This window comes from Talpa europaea, assembly GCF_964194135.1.
Source record: "Talpa europaea genome assembly, chromosome: 3".
Taxonomy (NCBI): domain Eukaryota; kingdom Metazoa; phylum Chordata; class Mammalia; order Eulipotyphla; family Talpidae; genus Talpa; species Talpa europaea.
This window is the reverse complement of record NC_140069.1, coordinates 52580346-52597658: the sequence shown is the minus strand read 5'-3', so window position 1 is coordinate 52597658 and position 17313 is coordinate 52580346. Positions and strand designations below refer to the sequence as shown.

Sequence of the window (17313 nt, the reverse complement as noted above, 5' to 3'; positions counted from 1 at the left end):
TGGGAAAGTTACAAGACCCCGCCTGAGAATAGAAATCCTACACTGTCAAAATATTAACAAGGATGTAAAATAATGGTACTTCATTAAAAAAAGATTTCCTGAAAGACCAATGTATTATTCAGTCTATTAGGCTCCATCTCAAAGAAAGTATAACCTTCCCATATTATTAAACTTTTGTAAATAAAAGGACATAGTGATTCAATTGAAAGCTATTATTTGAAGATCATTTCTGCTTTAGCTCATCAAATGATTATAAAATACAGCATGACTTAAAATACTTCTAGACATTAATTATATTTGAAATTGAAGCTTCAGGTTAATTCTGCCTGCCCTCCCTCTCCTGATAATGACTAATTAAGAACTGACTCATTGCTCAAAACCAAAAATAATTTATTAGTGTGACAACTGTTTAATAAATTATTATAGGACAGATTTAGCCATGTACTTTACTATGTATAGCACAGGTTACATCAGCAACCACAATACTTAAGAGACTGTGTGGTAATTATGTCAGAGGTTCACATGAAGCCTGCTGTGAGGTAGTGGAGAGGGAAATGAAGGGGGAAAGGTGAGAATTAAGGAATGGGGAATAGGGAGTTGGAGTGACAGAAAGGGAGGAAATAAGAGAGAGAAAATGTATCTGATCAAGAAAAATACAATATATTTAAGGACTTAGTGCAAGCAAAATTGACTTTTGACAGTAAATTTGTGTTCTTTTCATAGTAAGTTCTAGTATGTGTGTATGTTTGGTAATGGTTTTATATTTGTTTATGAGTTTAATATTCTTGTGATAGAAGTGTATTTGCATATGAACCACACAGAGTCCACCGACATAGTTTTCAGACTGTTCACACATGTAAACAGTTCACTGTTCATACATTTTGTGAAATTATATTAACTCAGCTTCATGAGTTGTAATTAATAATTTTTAAAAACTGCAAGTCTCCAGAAAGGTAGGTTTCATGATCAGTAGTGTTCTTATTTCTGTTTTCTTCCACTAAATCTTGGTAATTGAAGAGTTTTGTACATACAGGAAGAAAGAGAATGTTTTTGTATATAAGCATGAAGAGATAATCCGTACTCTAAAGCCTCATTTTTCTTCTGCAATCCCCAGAATTCTTTTTCTTGGAAATCCTCTGAAATCCTCTTTCTCTATTATTGAAGACTAGAGAGGAAAACAAATTCCTGCAAAGCAGAGTTGAAACTGGAATGAGAATGTAGATACTGACAATGTCACTTATAATAGTAGATGGAAACTTATTTAACAATGTGGGCTTTCATGGACTTTGGCTGGGAACCTAACCTCCAGGCAGGATACACTTTCCATGGGAAGGTACATCTGGAGTTCTCAATAACTTACTCACTGACACCTGAGTACATATTGGGGACTGCCTCCATATCAATGAGAATGGGTTTCCTTAACCAGGACATTGACAAAATTGTTAATTTAAGTACATATGCAGAAGCTATCCAGTAGTGTAAGGATATATTAAGTAATTCCTGATGTAGCTTTCTAATAATAAGGCTACAGGGGCCTCCCTGGTGGCGTAGGGGTTAAGTCTCAGCTAAGTTTATCACCGTGTTGGCCTGAATTTGATCCCGGGCCAGAGAGCTAACCTACATGGCACAGCAGACTCTCCTGTCTCTCCCACTGCTCCCCTCAGCAGTGTATTTCAGAAAATCCACCTGTTCCATTCCCCACTCTATCTCTGGTGAATCCTCTCACCCACCCACCCCCACCCCCACATCTCTGGCCTGTACCCAGCTCTTGTATGCATAAGTAAATAAATCTTAAAAAAATAAAATAAAGGGCTTCCCCTGGTGGCTCAGTGCTTGAGCGCTAGGCTACCGAAGCTGCCTGCAGCCTCTGCAGTGCTGATTAGATCCCCGGCTGCCAGTGAGGGTCCCACATGGCGCGACAGACCTCTCCTGCTGCGCCCGCTGCTCCCCTCAGCAGTGTATTTTGTCACTCTGGCTGTTCTGTTCCCCACTCTTGCTCTGGTGAATTCTCTCACCCTCCCGCGCTTCTGACTGTACCCAGTGCTTGTATAAATAAATAAATCTTTAAAAAAATTAATAAATAAAATAAAGAGTAGAGCAGGGAGACTAGTTGAGAAGCTGCTGAAGTGTCTAGGGAAGAGATAATAGGATCTATCCCAAAGCCTTACTAGGGAGGACAGAGACAAGGGAGGAAGATGAAAGAGATCTTGAAGAGAAAATTTTCTGTGGGACTTGGTAACTAAGAGGAATGTTGGGTTAAGAGGGGGAGCTGTCAATAGCTCTTCTTTGGGAAGAATGATTCAATCTCCCCTATTAGCTGCTCATTTGACCTGTAGAAGTTTTGCTTGTTCACTTGTTTGTTGTTTGGTTTGCTCCTCTCTCAATAATGATCACTACAGCTTACGAGTAAAGTATCCTACTTGATTACTTTGGCTACAAGTCATTTGTTCGGGATTTAACATGTTAGGCAAACTTCATGAGGAATTTGTTTCCAAGGAAATTAAAAAAGATATAAGGACATTCTGTGGGTTGAATTATGACGTCTTCAGGTCTCCAGGAGCACATGGGTGTGTGCTTGATTTCTAGGGCTCCCCTCCACTCACCACTCCTCACCCCTGTTTTGCTTTGCCTCTGTTTCCCTAGACTCTGTTTGTTATCATTGGCCTCTTGACTGGCTGCTATTTTTGCTGCTGTCTGTGCTGCTGTTGTAACTGCTGCTGTGGACGTTGCCGGCCAAAAGCATCAATACCAGAAGAGGACTTCTATGTGTCTGCAGAGGATCTTGAGGAGCAGATCAAAACAGACATGGAAAAAGGTGGAGTAATATGAGAGCAGAGGGAGTGGGTGTCTCTTACCATAGCCCCGAGGCCAGCACCAGGTCCCATGTGATGATTCTCATAAAAGTGAGAGAGATCCAACAACCAGATTTGGGTGGGGGGGTGGCAGGAGGAATCCAAGACTGGCAGCACAGAGAAAAGCAGAACCTGACGTCATTAGAAAGAAGTCATGAAATTTGCTGATGGCAAAGCAAAGCTAGAACAGTTCACAATCTCATTACAAGAGCGTGAGCTCTGGCCATGATACATTATTGAGATTTGGGTGGGGAGGGTACAGGATAGGATAAATAAGATAAAAATTTCTCCCAGGAAAAGCATTACAGCCTGTTACTTTAGGGACCCATTCAAATGGATAGATATCAAGAGAAGTCAAAAATCTTTGACTTTTCTTCTCTTTGACTACTTGATCATGAGTATGTGTAGAACTGGAAGAAGATGGGTCTTTCTTCCCCAGAAATGTATTTTCCTTCCAAATGCACACATTCAGGGGAGCCTCAAATCACAATCAAGAATATTGCCCTATGTCATTGGGGCTATTTACTTTGCTAAACCAGTTCCCATGTCCACAGAGGTAGAGATATAGAGATAGAGTTGACCTATTTGTTAATAATCCTGTGCCCTTGCTCTCTTTGGTATGGATGACCCCATTAAAGTGTTAACTTGTGCTTTTATATCCCAAGTAAGGAAAAAGAAAATTGTAATTGTATTTCACCACGCACCCATAATTTAGCTCCAGGGGCAATAATATAAAATCATTACTGCCACTATGCTATTTGCTGAATTTGCAACCCAGTGGTTCCCATAGGGAGGAATCACAGGCTGCAGAAAGATTTTGCATTCTCCTGACCTCCCAGTCCTAAGATGGGGGACCATACATATGTATATGTATGGTCATGATCTATTACCTGATTCTTCAAGTTCATTCTATTCAAAAATTACAAAGAAAAAATGTAAAAAAAAAAAGTAAAAAATCTCACAAACTTCACAGCATTAGAAATACTTCAGGTTCTTTGGGAAATGCCTTTGTTTAAATTAGCTGAAGCCAAACTTTCCATTAACCCCTCTATTTTTATTGCTACAATTCTATTATAATTTTCTACTATAGACTGTATTATCATGAACCTGGGGAACCAGATTAAATAAGATACAATTACTTGATCATTCAGGCAGTGACCCACTGTGGTCAGAACCGCAGATATTAGGCATGATATACTTGTCTGGACTCTCATCCTTTTGATCACATTGAAACAGAATTCCCATGATATCAAACAGTAGAGACTGTTTAAAGATTTCCACATACCTTTTCCTCCCTATCAAATGTGATGCTAAGTAGTATTACTTATTAATAATAAGTTAGTAATAAGTGATACTTAGTATCACTTATTACTAACCTTGACTCCAGCTTGACAGAAGGAGTCCTCCATCATGTGAACCCCCATCTTAGGACTGGGAGGTCAGGAGAATGCAAAATCTTTCTGCAGCCTGTGATTCCTCCCTATGGGAACCACTGGGTTGCAAATTCAGCAAATAGCATAGTGGCAGTAATGATTTTATATTATTGCCCCTGGAGCTAAATTATGGGTGCGTGGTGAAATACAATTACAATTTTCTTTTTCCTTACTTGGGATATAAAAGCACAAGTTAACACTTTAATGGGGTCATCCATACCAAAGAGAGCAAGGGCACAGGATTATTAACAAATAGGTCAACTCTATCTCTATATCTCTACCTCTGTGTATTTCTATGTAAATTCCTCTTCAGGGTGGGGCTTGCTTAAGAATGATGATCCTGGTCCATTAATTCTATCTGTCCTTTGAGAGGATAAACTGTTATAAGATAATTTCAGAGGTTGCTGGCCTTGTTGTCCATAGAATAGTCTATAACATCCTTCAATTCAGTACAGTACTTGGTCACTGATAGTGGATAGGAAGTGAGATATTGCCATTATAACCCACTGCGTCAACCTTAACTTTTTTTTTTTTTTTTGAAGCGCAGAAACCAAAACTAGGTGACTTGAAATTAGATATTCCAAATGTGGTATTTCATGCTTCTCTGAAAAGTTTCCTCTTTTAAATTAAATAAAAGCTCTACCAGGTCATTTCAGCAGATTTCTTTTCTGGAACAGAAATTCATACTTTGTGCCAAATTCCACCCAGGTTCCCTTTCTGCAGGGTGACTGATGATAAATCTATGTGTCTCACTGTTTTCAGTTCTGACACCCAGAACTATCAATTCTATTGCAGAGGTCAGATTCTAGACTAAGTAAATCATGATTCTATTTGACTGTTACTAAGAATCCTTAACCAAAAGGAAAAGCTTTATCATATTCCTAAATATTTAAAAGATTCTATGTAGAGTTGATGCAGGTTTTGTAAGACCTGTTATAGAAAAAACACAAAATTAGAGAGTTAGGTCTGAAAGTGATTATTTTGAGTAAGAAAAAGAAGTTACAAAATTGCAAAGTTTAAAAGCTGACAAATACCACAAGTACCACAAAATCTAGAAAAATAGCAATAGTTTAATTAACTGTCTGGCAAAACTCTATAAAACATTCTTTCATGCTTTCTGGGAGAATAGAAAAGTAATTCTATGTTTCTGCTAATGTATTTGATTAGAAATGTTTTATTATTGGTGGATCAGAACATTTTTTTCATGGTATTACAGCTCATGTTTTCAAAATCTTTAGGAATTGTCAATTTTGGGGAAACTTTCATGGTTTATTTCATATATAAGACATAAAATTTGGAAGAATTTCCACAGATCACCTTGTGACCACCTATTTCAAACCTCATTGTTCCTACATCACCCAATCCTCTCAGGACCAGAGCGCTTTGGACACAAAGGTGAAATACCACAAGCATGGATCTTCATTTGCTGAACAAGCAAATTGAGGTCTAGGATTACTCCTAAAGTGAGGTCTAGGATTATTCCTAAAGCCATTCCTATGCCATTATAGCTGTGGCTAGCAATAATGAACTACATTAACTCTACATAGAATTCATGCAAATCACAAAAACATATCCTACTAAACACAAATGAAACTTATTTGCAACTCTACTTCCCCTTAGTCAAATTCCTAAAATCCATAGCCCCTTGTCACCACTCTGGAAGAAAAAGTGTGATGGAGAAAACGTTAAAGTGGAAAGAGAGTGTTTTTGCCTGTTAGAGTTAAAATACTGACATTTGTAGATCTACCCAATAGTGAGCACATTGCTAAGATCTACTGCAATGGGTCTGCTCAGTTACCTTCAGGTTCTGGAAGCTTAAATTTCATAAACTGTGCAGCAAATTCACACTGCTCTTGGGTCAAACATTTTATTGTAAGAATGTATGCCTTATTTGTAGTTACTTAATGTATTAGTTACATTTAGATTTTTATTCCACTAATTCAAAGACAGTGTAGTTTGCAGGTAAACTTAATGCAAGTTAAAACTTGCCAGGATGAAAAAAGCAGATTCTATCTGAAAACTGTTTTCTGGACTATGGTCCAATAAATGACATGTACTCACTGTACTTCTGAAAACAAATGTACAAATATTTATGGTTTTTTGTCTCTTTTGCAAAAATGTTATGTCATATCTACAGATTGCTATTTTTTTGCAGGGCAAAAATTTTGATGAAAAATTTATCAATTTAAAAAAATGGATTTTTGATATTTCAGTGTCTAAGGACTCTTAACGTAGTCCTAACTCTTAAGCCTAAGCCTTTATGATGAAGATTGTCTTAATTATTTTGATAGTTTTATATTTAATATTTAGATCTGTAATCTATTTTGAGTGAATTTTTGTATAAGATGTGAAGTTTTAGGGTTGTTTGGGGATTTTTGCACATGATGTTTAATTATTCCAAAGCTATTTATTGAAAAGATTTTTCTCTCTGTTGAATTTTCATTGCATCTCTTTCGAAAAAAATTGACCATATGTATAACATTGAACATATATATGTATATATATGGGTTTGTTTCTGGACTCTGTATTCTGTTCCATTGATCTATATGTTTATTCCTTTACTTACAACAGTCATGTTTCTGCAGCTTTAAAGTAAGTCTTAAAATCAGCCAGTATGATTCCTTTAGTTTTATTCTTTTTTCAGTATAGTTTCAGCTATTCTAGTTTCTTTGTCTTCTATATAAATTTTAGTGTCAGTTTATCTAAATCTACAGAAAAAAATACTGCTGATATTTTTTATTGGAATTGCATTAAATCTGTAGATCAGATTAGGGAGAACTGACATCTCTACTATGTTGAAACTTCCAATCCATCAACACATACGTGTCTCCATTTAGAATGCATTTGATTTCTTTTATGAGGGTTTTGTAGTTTATGGCATACAGATTTGGTACGCAGATACCTAAGTATTTCATTTAGGTATTTCATTTAGGTATTTCATTTAAGTATTTCATTTAGTATTTCATTAGGTATCTAATACTTTAGATACCTAAGTATTTCATTTACATTTCATTGTAAATGGCACTGGTTTTTGTTTTGATTTCCAGTTGTCCATTGCAAGTATTTACAATTATCTTCATGTTAATTATGCATTCTGTGCCCTTATCAAGTTTATTTACTAATTTGTGTTTGTGTGTCTGTGTGAATTCCTTCGAATGTTCTATATAGGCAATCATTTCATTTGCAAGTAGAGATAATATTACATTTTTTTCAGTGTGATCATTTCTTTTTCTAAACCTATTGTGCTATCTATGATTTCTATCACTTGGTTTATTGCTCTGTCATCACCATCTTGAAACTCTTAACATTTGAATCAGATATATCACATTTTAATTGTGTAATGGGTTTTGCAATTTATATAAACAGTACTACCAGAATATTTCCTTGGAAGACAATAAATCTGGATTTCAAGTTTAATAATCACTGGCAATAAATAGGATAAAATGTCTCCAGAGTATAATACTCTTAGTGAAAAGGTCACAGTTGAATTAATATGATGGGGCGGGGAATAGGTTGAGAAGGGTTTTTAATTAACTACCCATCAAAATACTATGCTACAGATTATACTGTACTTGGAGATTTGACCAGTATATGAAGAATATAACTGGGAATTTTTCATATATGGATATTAACTTCTAAAGAATTGTGGTTAGCATTTCTTATATTATTCTCTTAGACTTTCCAGAAAAGCCAAGATACATAGTATCATAAAATCAATATGAGATAATCCTCTCTTTAGAATAACAGTTGTAGTTGCTTAATACTTTATTGTCTCCTTATGCCTAATACAGAAGAGGAAAGAACAGGAGCTAACTAGATAAATACATTTCTGATTTAAACTCAGTAAACACCTCAAATTTCACTTTTAGGAACATATTATAGGGCACTGTAGATATTTCTTCTTGGTTTTTTGATATTTAATTTATGAAAAGCAAAATTTGAAATATTAAATCCTTTTTTGACTGATTGACTTATTAAAAAAACATTAGACATGTTTTTCACCTGTCTTGAGATCATTTAATAATTTTAGTTTTATATATAATGCTTGTGATTTTTCTTGTACATTTTTTATTTTTTCAAACATGCCTACTCCTTGACATTAACTAAAAACTAAGATACCTTTTGATGTTATAACAAGGTATCAGTAGCTTCAAGTGTAGTGGTACAGAGTGGGGTCTGGAAGAGAAGGAATTTTTTTTATCATCCTATCTCTTTCAATTATGTAAAAGGGTATAATCCAGCTTCCACCATTCAGAGATAAAGCAGGGAAGTTCAGAGCACTGGCATGTTCAATATTCTTTGGAAACTATAGAATTTATAAACTAATTCCCATTTCTTCTTCAAAATAAAAATTTATTTCCAGTGGGATCCTGGGAACCCAGGATAATTCTATTATTTTTATGAAGCAGTCAGGATCAAATGAACCAGAGATAGTGGCTGGGGCCACGGGGAGGGGGAGGGCAGCAATGCTCCTTTTTCTTTTCTTGGAATATTTGAAACTTGAAAGGCAAAGGTAATAGAAGCCAAGTTATTTGGCTTTTTGAATGGCATATTTAAAACAAATTCATTTACACCCTGTACTCCTCTGTTAGTTGAAGACCACAATGAAATCAGAATTTTACCAGCTAAGAGGATTTTATAGACTACCTTGAGATAGAACCCCATTCCCTGGGAGTTTGTGAGGGAGTTGGGGGTGGGGGGGGGAGGGGAGAGGGCAGAGAACACTGAGATACAGAAACAGGGACATAAATGGGAACAAGTTGTCTCTTAACAGCCTGGCAAAGCAAACAGAAAATACAAGAGCTAAATTCAGTTTGTTTTTTCCAAGTTGAAAGCAGTAAACTGAAAACTCCAAGTTAAACCCTAAACATTTCTTGTTGAGTCATGATTTCTCCATTTTTTTTAAGGTCAGGAAATGAATTATCTAAATGAGACAATTTCATGGTGTTGACCTTGGATCTAAAAATGTGAAATTTAGAACACAGAAATATCTGTTGATTGCTTAACTGTTCTTGCCACTCACCTGGATGAAACTCAAAAAAATTCACAACCACTGAGCTGAAGAGGCCATATGGCTTGTAATTAGACTCTTGCTGTAGGCCAAGATATTGAGACATTTATTACATTTGCTGTTTAAAATTCATTACGTTATGGCCCAGAAAAAGGGCACCAAGGAAGAGATTAAATTCTAAATAATCTTTCTATCCCTTCAAGTAAAAAAAAAAACTGAATTTTAGAATCTTGGAAACCAGTTCTTGCTACTAGTCCAAAGCCCTTTGCTTGTACATTATATAAGCATATAAATAAATATCATTAAGGCCAGGGAAACAGGACTAGTAAGAGTGACAGTAGTTTGCTCAAAGTGGACCCTCGGTTTCTTTGATTTTTTTTCTCTCTGGTTTCTTTGATTTTTTGTGCATCACGGTTTAATGAGAAAATTTACTAGTCAGGTTTATCAAGATAATCATTCAGGAGAAAAACATCTATTGAGCATATAATATTTGCCCCACACTATGTTAGGGACTAGAGAAAAGAAAGACATGGCTCCTGCGGGCCTGGCCTTACAATATAGCAGAGAAGATGGGGAGACAGAAAATTGCTATATATTTACAGGTTTAATAAACTGACCAAAGCATAGAGCTTTGATAGAGAACACTATAGGATCTGACCTGAATGTAAGTAAGGGCAGCTTCCCCAAGGAAGTGGCATTTAAAGCTGAAAACTGGTCCAGCCACTGTGGAAAGCTGTGTGGAGATTCCTCAACCTGCTAAAGATGGAGCTTCCATATGATCCAGCAATTCCACTCCCTATGTACTTACCCAAAGCACACAGAAACATTAATTCAAAAGGGCACCTCCCCTATGTTTATAGCAGCACTATTTACAATAGCTAAGCTATGGAAACAACCCAAATGCCCCAAAATAGAGGACTGGATCAAGAAGGTGTGGTACATATACACCATGGAATATTACTCAGCAATCAAAAAAGATAAACTCATGCAATTTTCAGCAACATGGATGGAGCTGAAAGGGATCATGCTCAGCAAAATAAGCCAGAAAGAAAAAGAAAAATACCAGATGTTCTCACTCACAGCAGGATTTTAGAAAACATAAATAAGGGACCTGGGAAAAGACTAATTATAATAAAGTAAAAATCAAAATCAACAAACAACTATAAACCAGAGACACACTATGGGGGTTGGGGGGTAGGAGGAAGTAGGATCAAAACAAGGGGAGTAGGAATTGTATGCGGACTATAACCAAGATGAAAAGGCATACATTGTGCAAAAATGAAAAAATGATATTAAAATTATATAAAATGAAAAAAAAAACCAATACAAAATAAAAAGTATAATGCAAAAAAAAAAAAAGCTGAAAACTCAAAGAACAAGAAAGAGTTAAAATGCAGGAGGTTTTGGGAATGGAGAACCGTAGAAGGAATGACTCTTGGTACCACCAAAGCTTTTTGCACGGTATCACCTTATATCCTTGGCTAAGATCCTAAGCGGTGCTCTGGATGCCACACAAAGAAGGTATAGTCAAATTGTGCTGTTCTATTGAATAATTTGTTAAAGAAACTGAATGATGCAGAAGTTGGACAGGGATCATAGTTGTGAGTAATGCCAATCTGGGATATACTCAGGTAAGGGCTCAAACTATCAAAGTGAAATGCAGTAGGTGAAAAGCACCTGGAATATAGACAGTGTGTTAGAGAAGAGCAGTAGGGTTTTACTAGGAAGAGAGAAAAAGGAGTTGAGAGAAACCCACAAGGTTCTAAGGAAGAAAGTGCAGAAAAGTAGAGATGAAATATTATATAGCCATAATAAAGAATGAAGTATTGATACAGGCTGTAATGTGATAAACCTGGAAACATATATTAAGTGAGTAAAATAAGCCAAACACAAGGCAAAATATTGTATGATTCTAAACTAGGTAAATCCACAGAAGCAGAAAGCAAATTGGTGATTGCTATAGCCTGACGGGGAGGGAGGGAGAGGGAGCAGCTGGACACTGTGCTTCTGGCAATGAGATAGAGGTGATAAACCACACATTTAGAACATTATGAATGTACTAAATACTACTAAATTGGCAGTTCACTTTAAAATGGTAAACTATATGACTCTTGCCTCAATTATATACATCGATACAAATTGTGTGGGGGGGGTGTGGTGGAGGAGACAGGTAGGCAGAAATTTGACTACAGAAAGATGTTAAACACACTTCATTCAGAAAAGGAGAGGGTTCTTTGTCCTCTGAAAATTCACTTATAGTAGGGAGTAGAGGATACCACAGACCTAAGTTAAGGCATCAATATGCACAAGTATCAGGAGATGATACAGTTGATTGTTGGTCTTTTATTTTTTAGAAGATTTATTTATTTTTATACAAAAACCGGGATACAGGCCAGATGCGTGGGAGGGTGAGAGGATTCACCAGAGACAGAGTGGGGAACAGAACAGGTAGACTGACTGAAATACACTGCTGAGGGGAGCTGGGGGCGAGACAGGAGAGGTCTGCCACACCATGTGGGACCCTCGCCAGCCATGATTGAACCGGCTCTGCAGAGGCTGCAGACAGCTTCACAGTGTGGTGCTTAACCGCATGTGCCACCAGGAGGCCCTCCTTGGTCTTTCATGCCAGCTACCTTAAGAGCAGTAGTACTAAGCCAGGGCTAAGACAGAGGGCATTGGAGTCAGTCAGTCTCATTTCGAACCCCAGTTCTATTCATTACTGCCTCATTATGAGTAATCAGGAAGATAAAGATTAACTCCTTGATCTGTTATTTTTATTAAATGTTAAATAAATGCAGACAATATCACCAGATTTTCTACCTTTCAAAAAAAATACTGCCATGACCTTTTAAGTTCCCTGTTTGCTTTTCCCTCATCAGCAGTAACTGCTCTCTGAAATTATTTGTAATCATTTTTTTCACTGAGTTTTATAGAGACATTTAATTGACATACAGCACTATGTAAGTTGATGTTTTACAGTATAATGAGTTGACTTAAATATTTTGTGAAATGATTAGCATCTGTCATCTCATATAAGTAAAAAAAAATCAGTGTTTTTTCCTTATAAAGACAATCTCTCTTGACAATTTTCAAATATATCACACATAATAATCATTCAAATATTACTTGGTTTTGCATATTTTGAATGTCATAAATGGGTTTGTATTCAGCAACTATACTCCAAGTTTTTATTCTATATCATATTTCTAAGATTTACTCACTTTAAGACTGTCATTCATTTTCATCATTGTATTCCATTGTATTCCTCTGTGGGGACATCTCATAATTTATTCATTCTTTCTATATCTGAGGGATATCTGGATAGTTTCCCTTTTTTTTTTTTTTTGCCATTACTATCAATACTGTTGTAAATGTTTTGTACATGTCTCCTGGTGCGTGAGTGCTCAAGTTTTCTAGGTGTATGCACAGGAATGGAATACTTTTATTCAAGGGTACGCATGTCTACAACTTATTAGATAACCAAGTTGTTCTGCAAAATAGTGGCTCAATTTCCAATCTCACAAATAGTTATTGCTCCAAGTCCTTGCCCAACATTTGATATCACCGGACTTAAATGTACACCCATGTGCGTGGGAAATGATTTACTATTGTGGTTCTAGTTTTTATCTCCTTGATTACCAATAAAGCATCTCTTCTTAGGCTAACTGGTCACTCAGGACTCTCCTATAAAATGCCCAAGATCTTTTGCAATTTTTTTTTAATATATCAGCTGCCTTTTTCTTAATAATTTTTAAGTACTTGGTATTCAATCTTTGTTGACTGTGTTTGCTTAAGATCTATTCTCCCAGTTTGATTTCGTGTTTCATTCTTCATGATCCTTTTTTTTTTTAAAGATTTATTTATTTATTTATACAAGCACTGGGTACAGTCAGAAGTGTGGGAGGGTGAGAGAATTCACCAGAGCCAGAGTGGAGAGCAGAACAGGCAGACCGACAAAGTACACTGCCGAGGGGAGCAGCGGGTGGCAGGAGAGGTCTGTTGCGCCATGTGGGACCCTCGCTGGCAGCCAGGGATGGAACTGGCGCTGCTGAGGCTGCGGGTAGCTTCACAGCCCAGCGCTCAACCACTGCACCACCAGGGGAGGCCCTATGATCGTGTTTTTTTGAGAACCCAAAGTTAATTTTAATGTAGCAAAAAGTCACTCTTTGCCTTTAGTGATTTTTATTTTAATTAAGAAATCTCCCCTTATCCCAAGGATATAAAGATGTTTCCTATATGTTCTTCTCAAAGTTGTATTGTTTTGTTTTTCACATGTATATGTTTAATCATGTAGGACTGATTTTTTGTATTTGGTATGATGTAAGGTTCCAATTTCATTCTTTTTCCATATAGAAAACAAATTGTCCAAGCACAGTCATTTCTCATCTTGGTTTTGGTATAAAGTTTCAATAAATAAATGGAGCAGTTTCTGGGCTTTTTGTTCTGGCCCACTAGTCATTTTGCCTATTTGTATGCAATACCAGACCCATTTTTAATAATTCCTAAAATTGTTTAGGCAAATCTTCCTAAGTATTCTTCAGGACCGTCTCTCATATCCTTGGTCATTTGCTTTTCCACATAAATTTAGAATTAGCTTTGTCAAGTTCTTTAACAAAATTTCCTTAAAGAAAACCTTTGGAATTTCAGAATTATAGCAACTCTATAAATCAATTAAATAGAACTAACATGTTTAAGAATGTGTCTTCTAATATATGATATGCTATGTCTCTCCTTTGATTAAATCTTCTTTATTAGTTTTCACTAAAGGTATATCTTATATATTCTTGGTTACACTTACTGCTGGATACTTAATCTACTTTAATACAATTCTAAATTCTAAATATATATATATATTTCTGCTTGTTTTTTGGCATATAGATTTATACCTTTTTTAATACTACTTTTGAATTCAAGAAACCAACTAAATTCTAATTATCGGCCTATAAATTATTTAGGGTTTCTATATAAATGTTTATATCATTTCTAAATCATGACAGTTTCAATTCTTCCCTCCCATTCCTTTTCAAAAAAATTTTTTTTTGTTTTTCTTGCCTTTCTGTGTTTCCTGAGACTACCAATAAAATGTTGAAGAAAAGCTGCTTTCAAGATTGCCTCATAATTATGAAGTTGGCTATGGGTTTTGATAAGGTTAAGAAAACCATCTTCTATTTCTATTTTGTTAGAACTTTATCATGGGTGTGAAATTTTATCACATACCTTTTTCTTCATCAGTTGAGATGGTCTTGATCCTTGTTCTTTAATCTGCTAATGAAATGAATTATGTGAATTAGTTTTCTAATGTTAAAGTCATCTTATTAATAAGATATAGTTAGGGCAGACATGATGTATTGACTTTAATTTTTAAACAATTTTTTTTTAAAGATTTATTGTGTTTATGAATACAAGAGCTGGGTTATAGGCCAGAGGTGCAGTGGGGGGAAGTAAAGAGGATTCACCAGAGACAGAGTGGGGAGCAGAACAGGCAGACTGACTGAAATACACTCCTGAGGGGAGCAGTAGGCGAGACAGGAGAGGTCGGCTGTGCCTTGTGAGTTAGCTCCCTGGCCAGGGATAGAATGTGCTGCAGTGCAGTGGTGTGTTTGTCCATAGCTTCATAGTGCTGAGACTTAACCCACTGCAACACCAGGGAGGCACCTTAACTTTTATTTTTTTAAGAAACAGATTTTCTAATATTGAGTTAGACATTAATATCTATGTTAGTAAGTTGGATTGGCCTATAATTTCCCTTTCCCAAACTTTCTTTACTAAGTCAAGATTATATCCCATGAAATAAATGTAGAAATATTTCTTCTTTTTAAACTTTTCTTCAAGAATTTGTATATTACTGGATTTCTATTAGATTTTGTAGAATGTTCTGAGCTAATACATAATTGTACAAATCTCCATGAATTCTTTAATTTCAAAATCCATTTGATCATTAAAAAAATAAATCTAATTCATTTTTATTCTGTCCTGTAAGTGTAGGTTTGAAGTCTTTCTGAGTGTGATTTAGGCTTTGCTGTTTCTATTAGCACCGAATGTACATTCTTTTTATGTGTAATCTTTCCCTTCCTTCTCTCTCTCTCTCTCTCTCATCCCTCCGCCCCCATATCTCTCTATTATTTTTACCATGAGTCATGTTTCTTGCAATTTCTTAGTGATTCCTTGGGGCCTGGGTTGAAGGTGAGGCCACCCGCTTCTGCAAAGTGTTTGGGAGCACATCTTACACTGGACTATTTTATTTTATTTATTTTTTTTTTAGAGGCATGTTTTATTTATTTATTTGTTTGTTTGTTTGTTTTGTTTATACATGCACTGGGTACAGTCAGAAGTGCGGAAGGGTGAGAGAATTCACCAGAGCAAGGGTGGGGAGCAGAGCAGGCAGAAGGACCGAAGTACACTGCTGAGGGGAGCAGCGGGCGGCAGGAGAGGTCTGCGCGCCATTTGGGACCCTCCTCCCGTAGCCGGGGAGCAGCCGGGGATCAAACCGGCGCCGCAGAGGCTGCGGGCAGCTTCGCAACCCAGCGCTCAACCGCTGCACCACCGGGGAGGCCCTACTGGACTATTTTAAATTAAACTAAAAAGCTTCCGGTTTCTTAGAACACAGGCATAAATTTGGTCTGGCAACTTGTGTATTTATTGACTTACCACTAGACATTTTTTAGCAGTTTTTTTCTCCCTCCTCAGTACCAAATCTGAAGAATAACAAATTTCCTTGCAATTTAGGTGGATGGTGATAAGGAGAGCATAACCATTTGAGGTACTAGCTTTATGTGGAGCGCTCCCTGCTAGACTCTTCACATAAACAAGCTCTGGGTTTCGCCCTCTCTCCCAACCAAGGCCATATATGCACACCTCTACAGGGTATTTTTCAGATAGATAAACTTGACAGTCTATAGGACATACGTCGTGAACTCCACCAGATAATGAAAACTAAAGCTCAAATTCACTAATTTTAGAAATTGCCTCAAGGCGAAAGCTGTGTTCTGTGCTTGGTTTTATAATTCTATAACTGATAGAACATAAATAAAGAGTAAAGACATTGTCTCCTCTTTCTTGCAGTTTTATAAAGGGTAAGTATTCTTAGTATTTTATGAATTCAACTGGTTTGCCAATCATTATGTCAAGAAAAATATCTACCACTCACTCTATGAAAGGAAATGTAACACGATAAGAGAATGTTTATTGCTTTGCTTTGTTTATTTTCAGATGTGGATTTTCCAGTTCTTCTCCAACCTACAAATGCAAATGAGAAAACACAGCTAATTAGAGAAGGACCTCGAAGTTATTGCACAGACTCTTAATATTGAATCCATTAAGAGTCCACAGTACCTCCTCTTTGTTCAGTCATGTGACCACGTGGTCATGGGGGAGGGGGAAGGGGCTGGACTGCTGTGAAATTTTCCACATTTGTATTTTATTTTTAGGTTAGGGAAAGATGTTTGCTACATAATTTTCTTAGGATGCAGATTCACTCTTTGAGTAAAACTCCTAATGAAATATTCCATTTTGATGAATAAAGACCTAAAAAATTGATTCCTGCTCCTTGTCTGAGGAGAGACAGTGGCACTGGACAGGCTTTGTGAACTTGCCTTTTATGTGAGCTGGACCTCATAACTTACAGACTGAAGTAGTATTCCCATATGGAAGCTACTGTTCATTTATTTAACTAATGCAATATTCACATCTACCACAAATAACATCAACAAAATAGACAAGAGAATTTCTGAGGAATTGTGATTATGTGGAGATTTGTAACTGTCAATATTCAGTATGATTACAAAAATTTTTCAGGAAGCAGGAAGAAATTATTAAGTTAAGAAGATCACATTATTTTAAAATATATTTTTGAAAGATTATAAATGGCATTACTGAAAATTGACAAGTAAAACCAGGAAGAAACATGTGCTGTGTGTACTTCAGGCTGTAATTAAAAGCAAAAACAAAACTTTAGCCTATTTAAATGTTAAACATGGTCAAGAAAATCATTCTGTGCACAAACCAGCCCCCAACAATA

At 36.3% G+C, this 17313-nt stretch overlaps 1 protein-coding gene across 1 annotated transcript in view; it reads left to right on the top strand.

Moving 5' to 3' along the window:
- Window positions 1-16600, top strand: part of DNAJC5B (DnaJ heat shock protein family (Hsp40) member C5 beta) — a gene marked incomplete at its 3' end in the record, with an annotated part of 48640 nt that extends 32040 nt beyond the window's left edge. Inside the window, exons 3-4 of the mRNA XM_084229521.1 lie at window positions 2644-2815; window positions 16506-16600. Coding sequence (XP_084085647.1) covers window positions 2644-2815; window positions 16506-16600 — 267 coding nt within the window. The remainder of the gene's footprint in view (window positions 1-2643; window positions 2816-16505) is intronic.
- Between the last annotated feature and the right edge of the window lie 713 nt (window positions 16601-17313).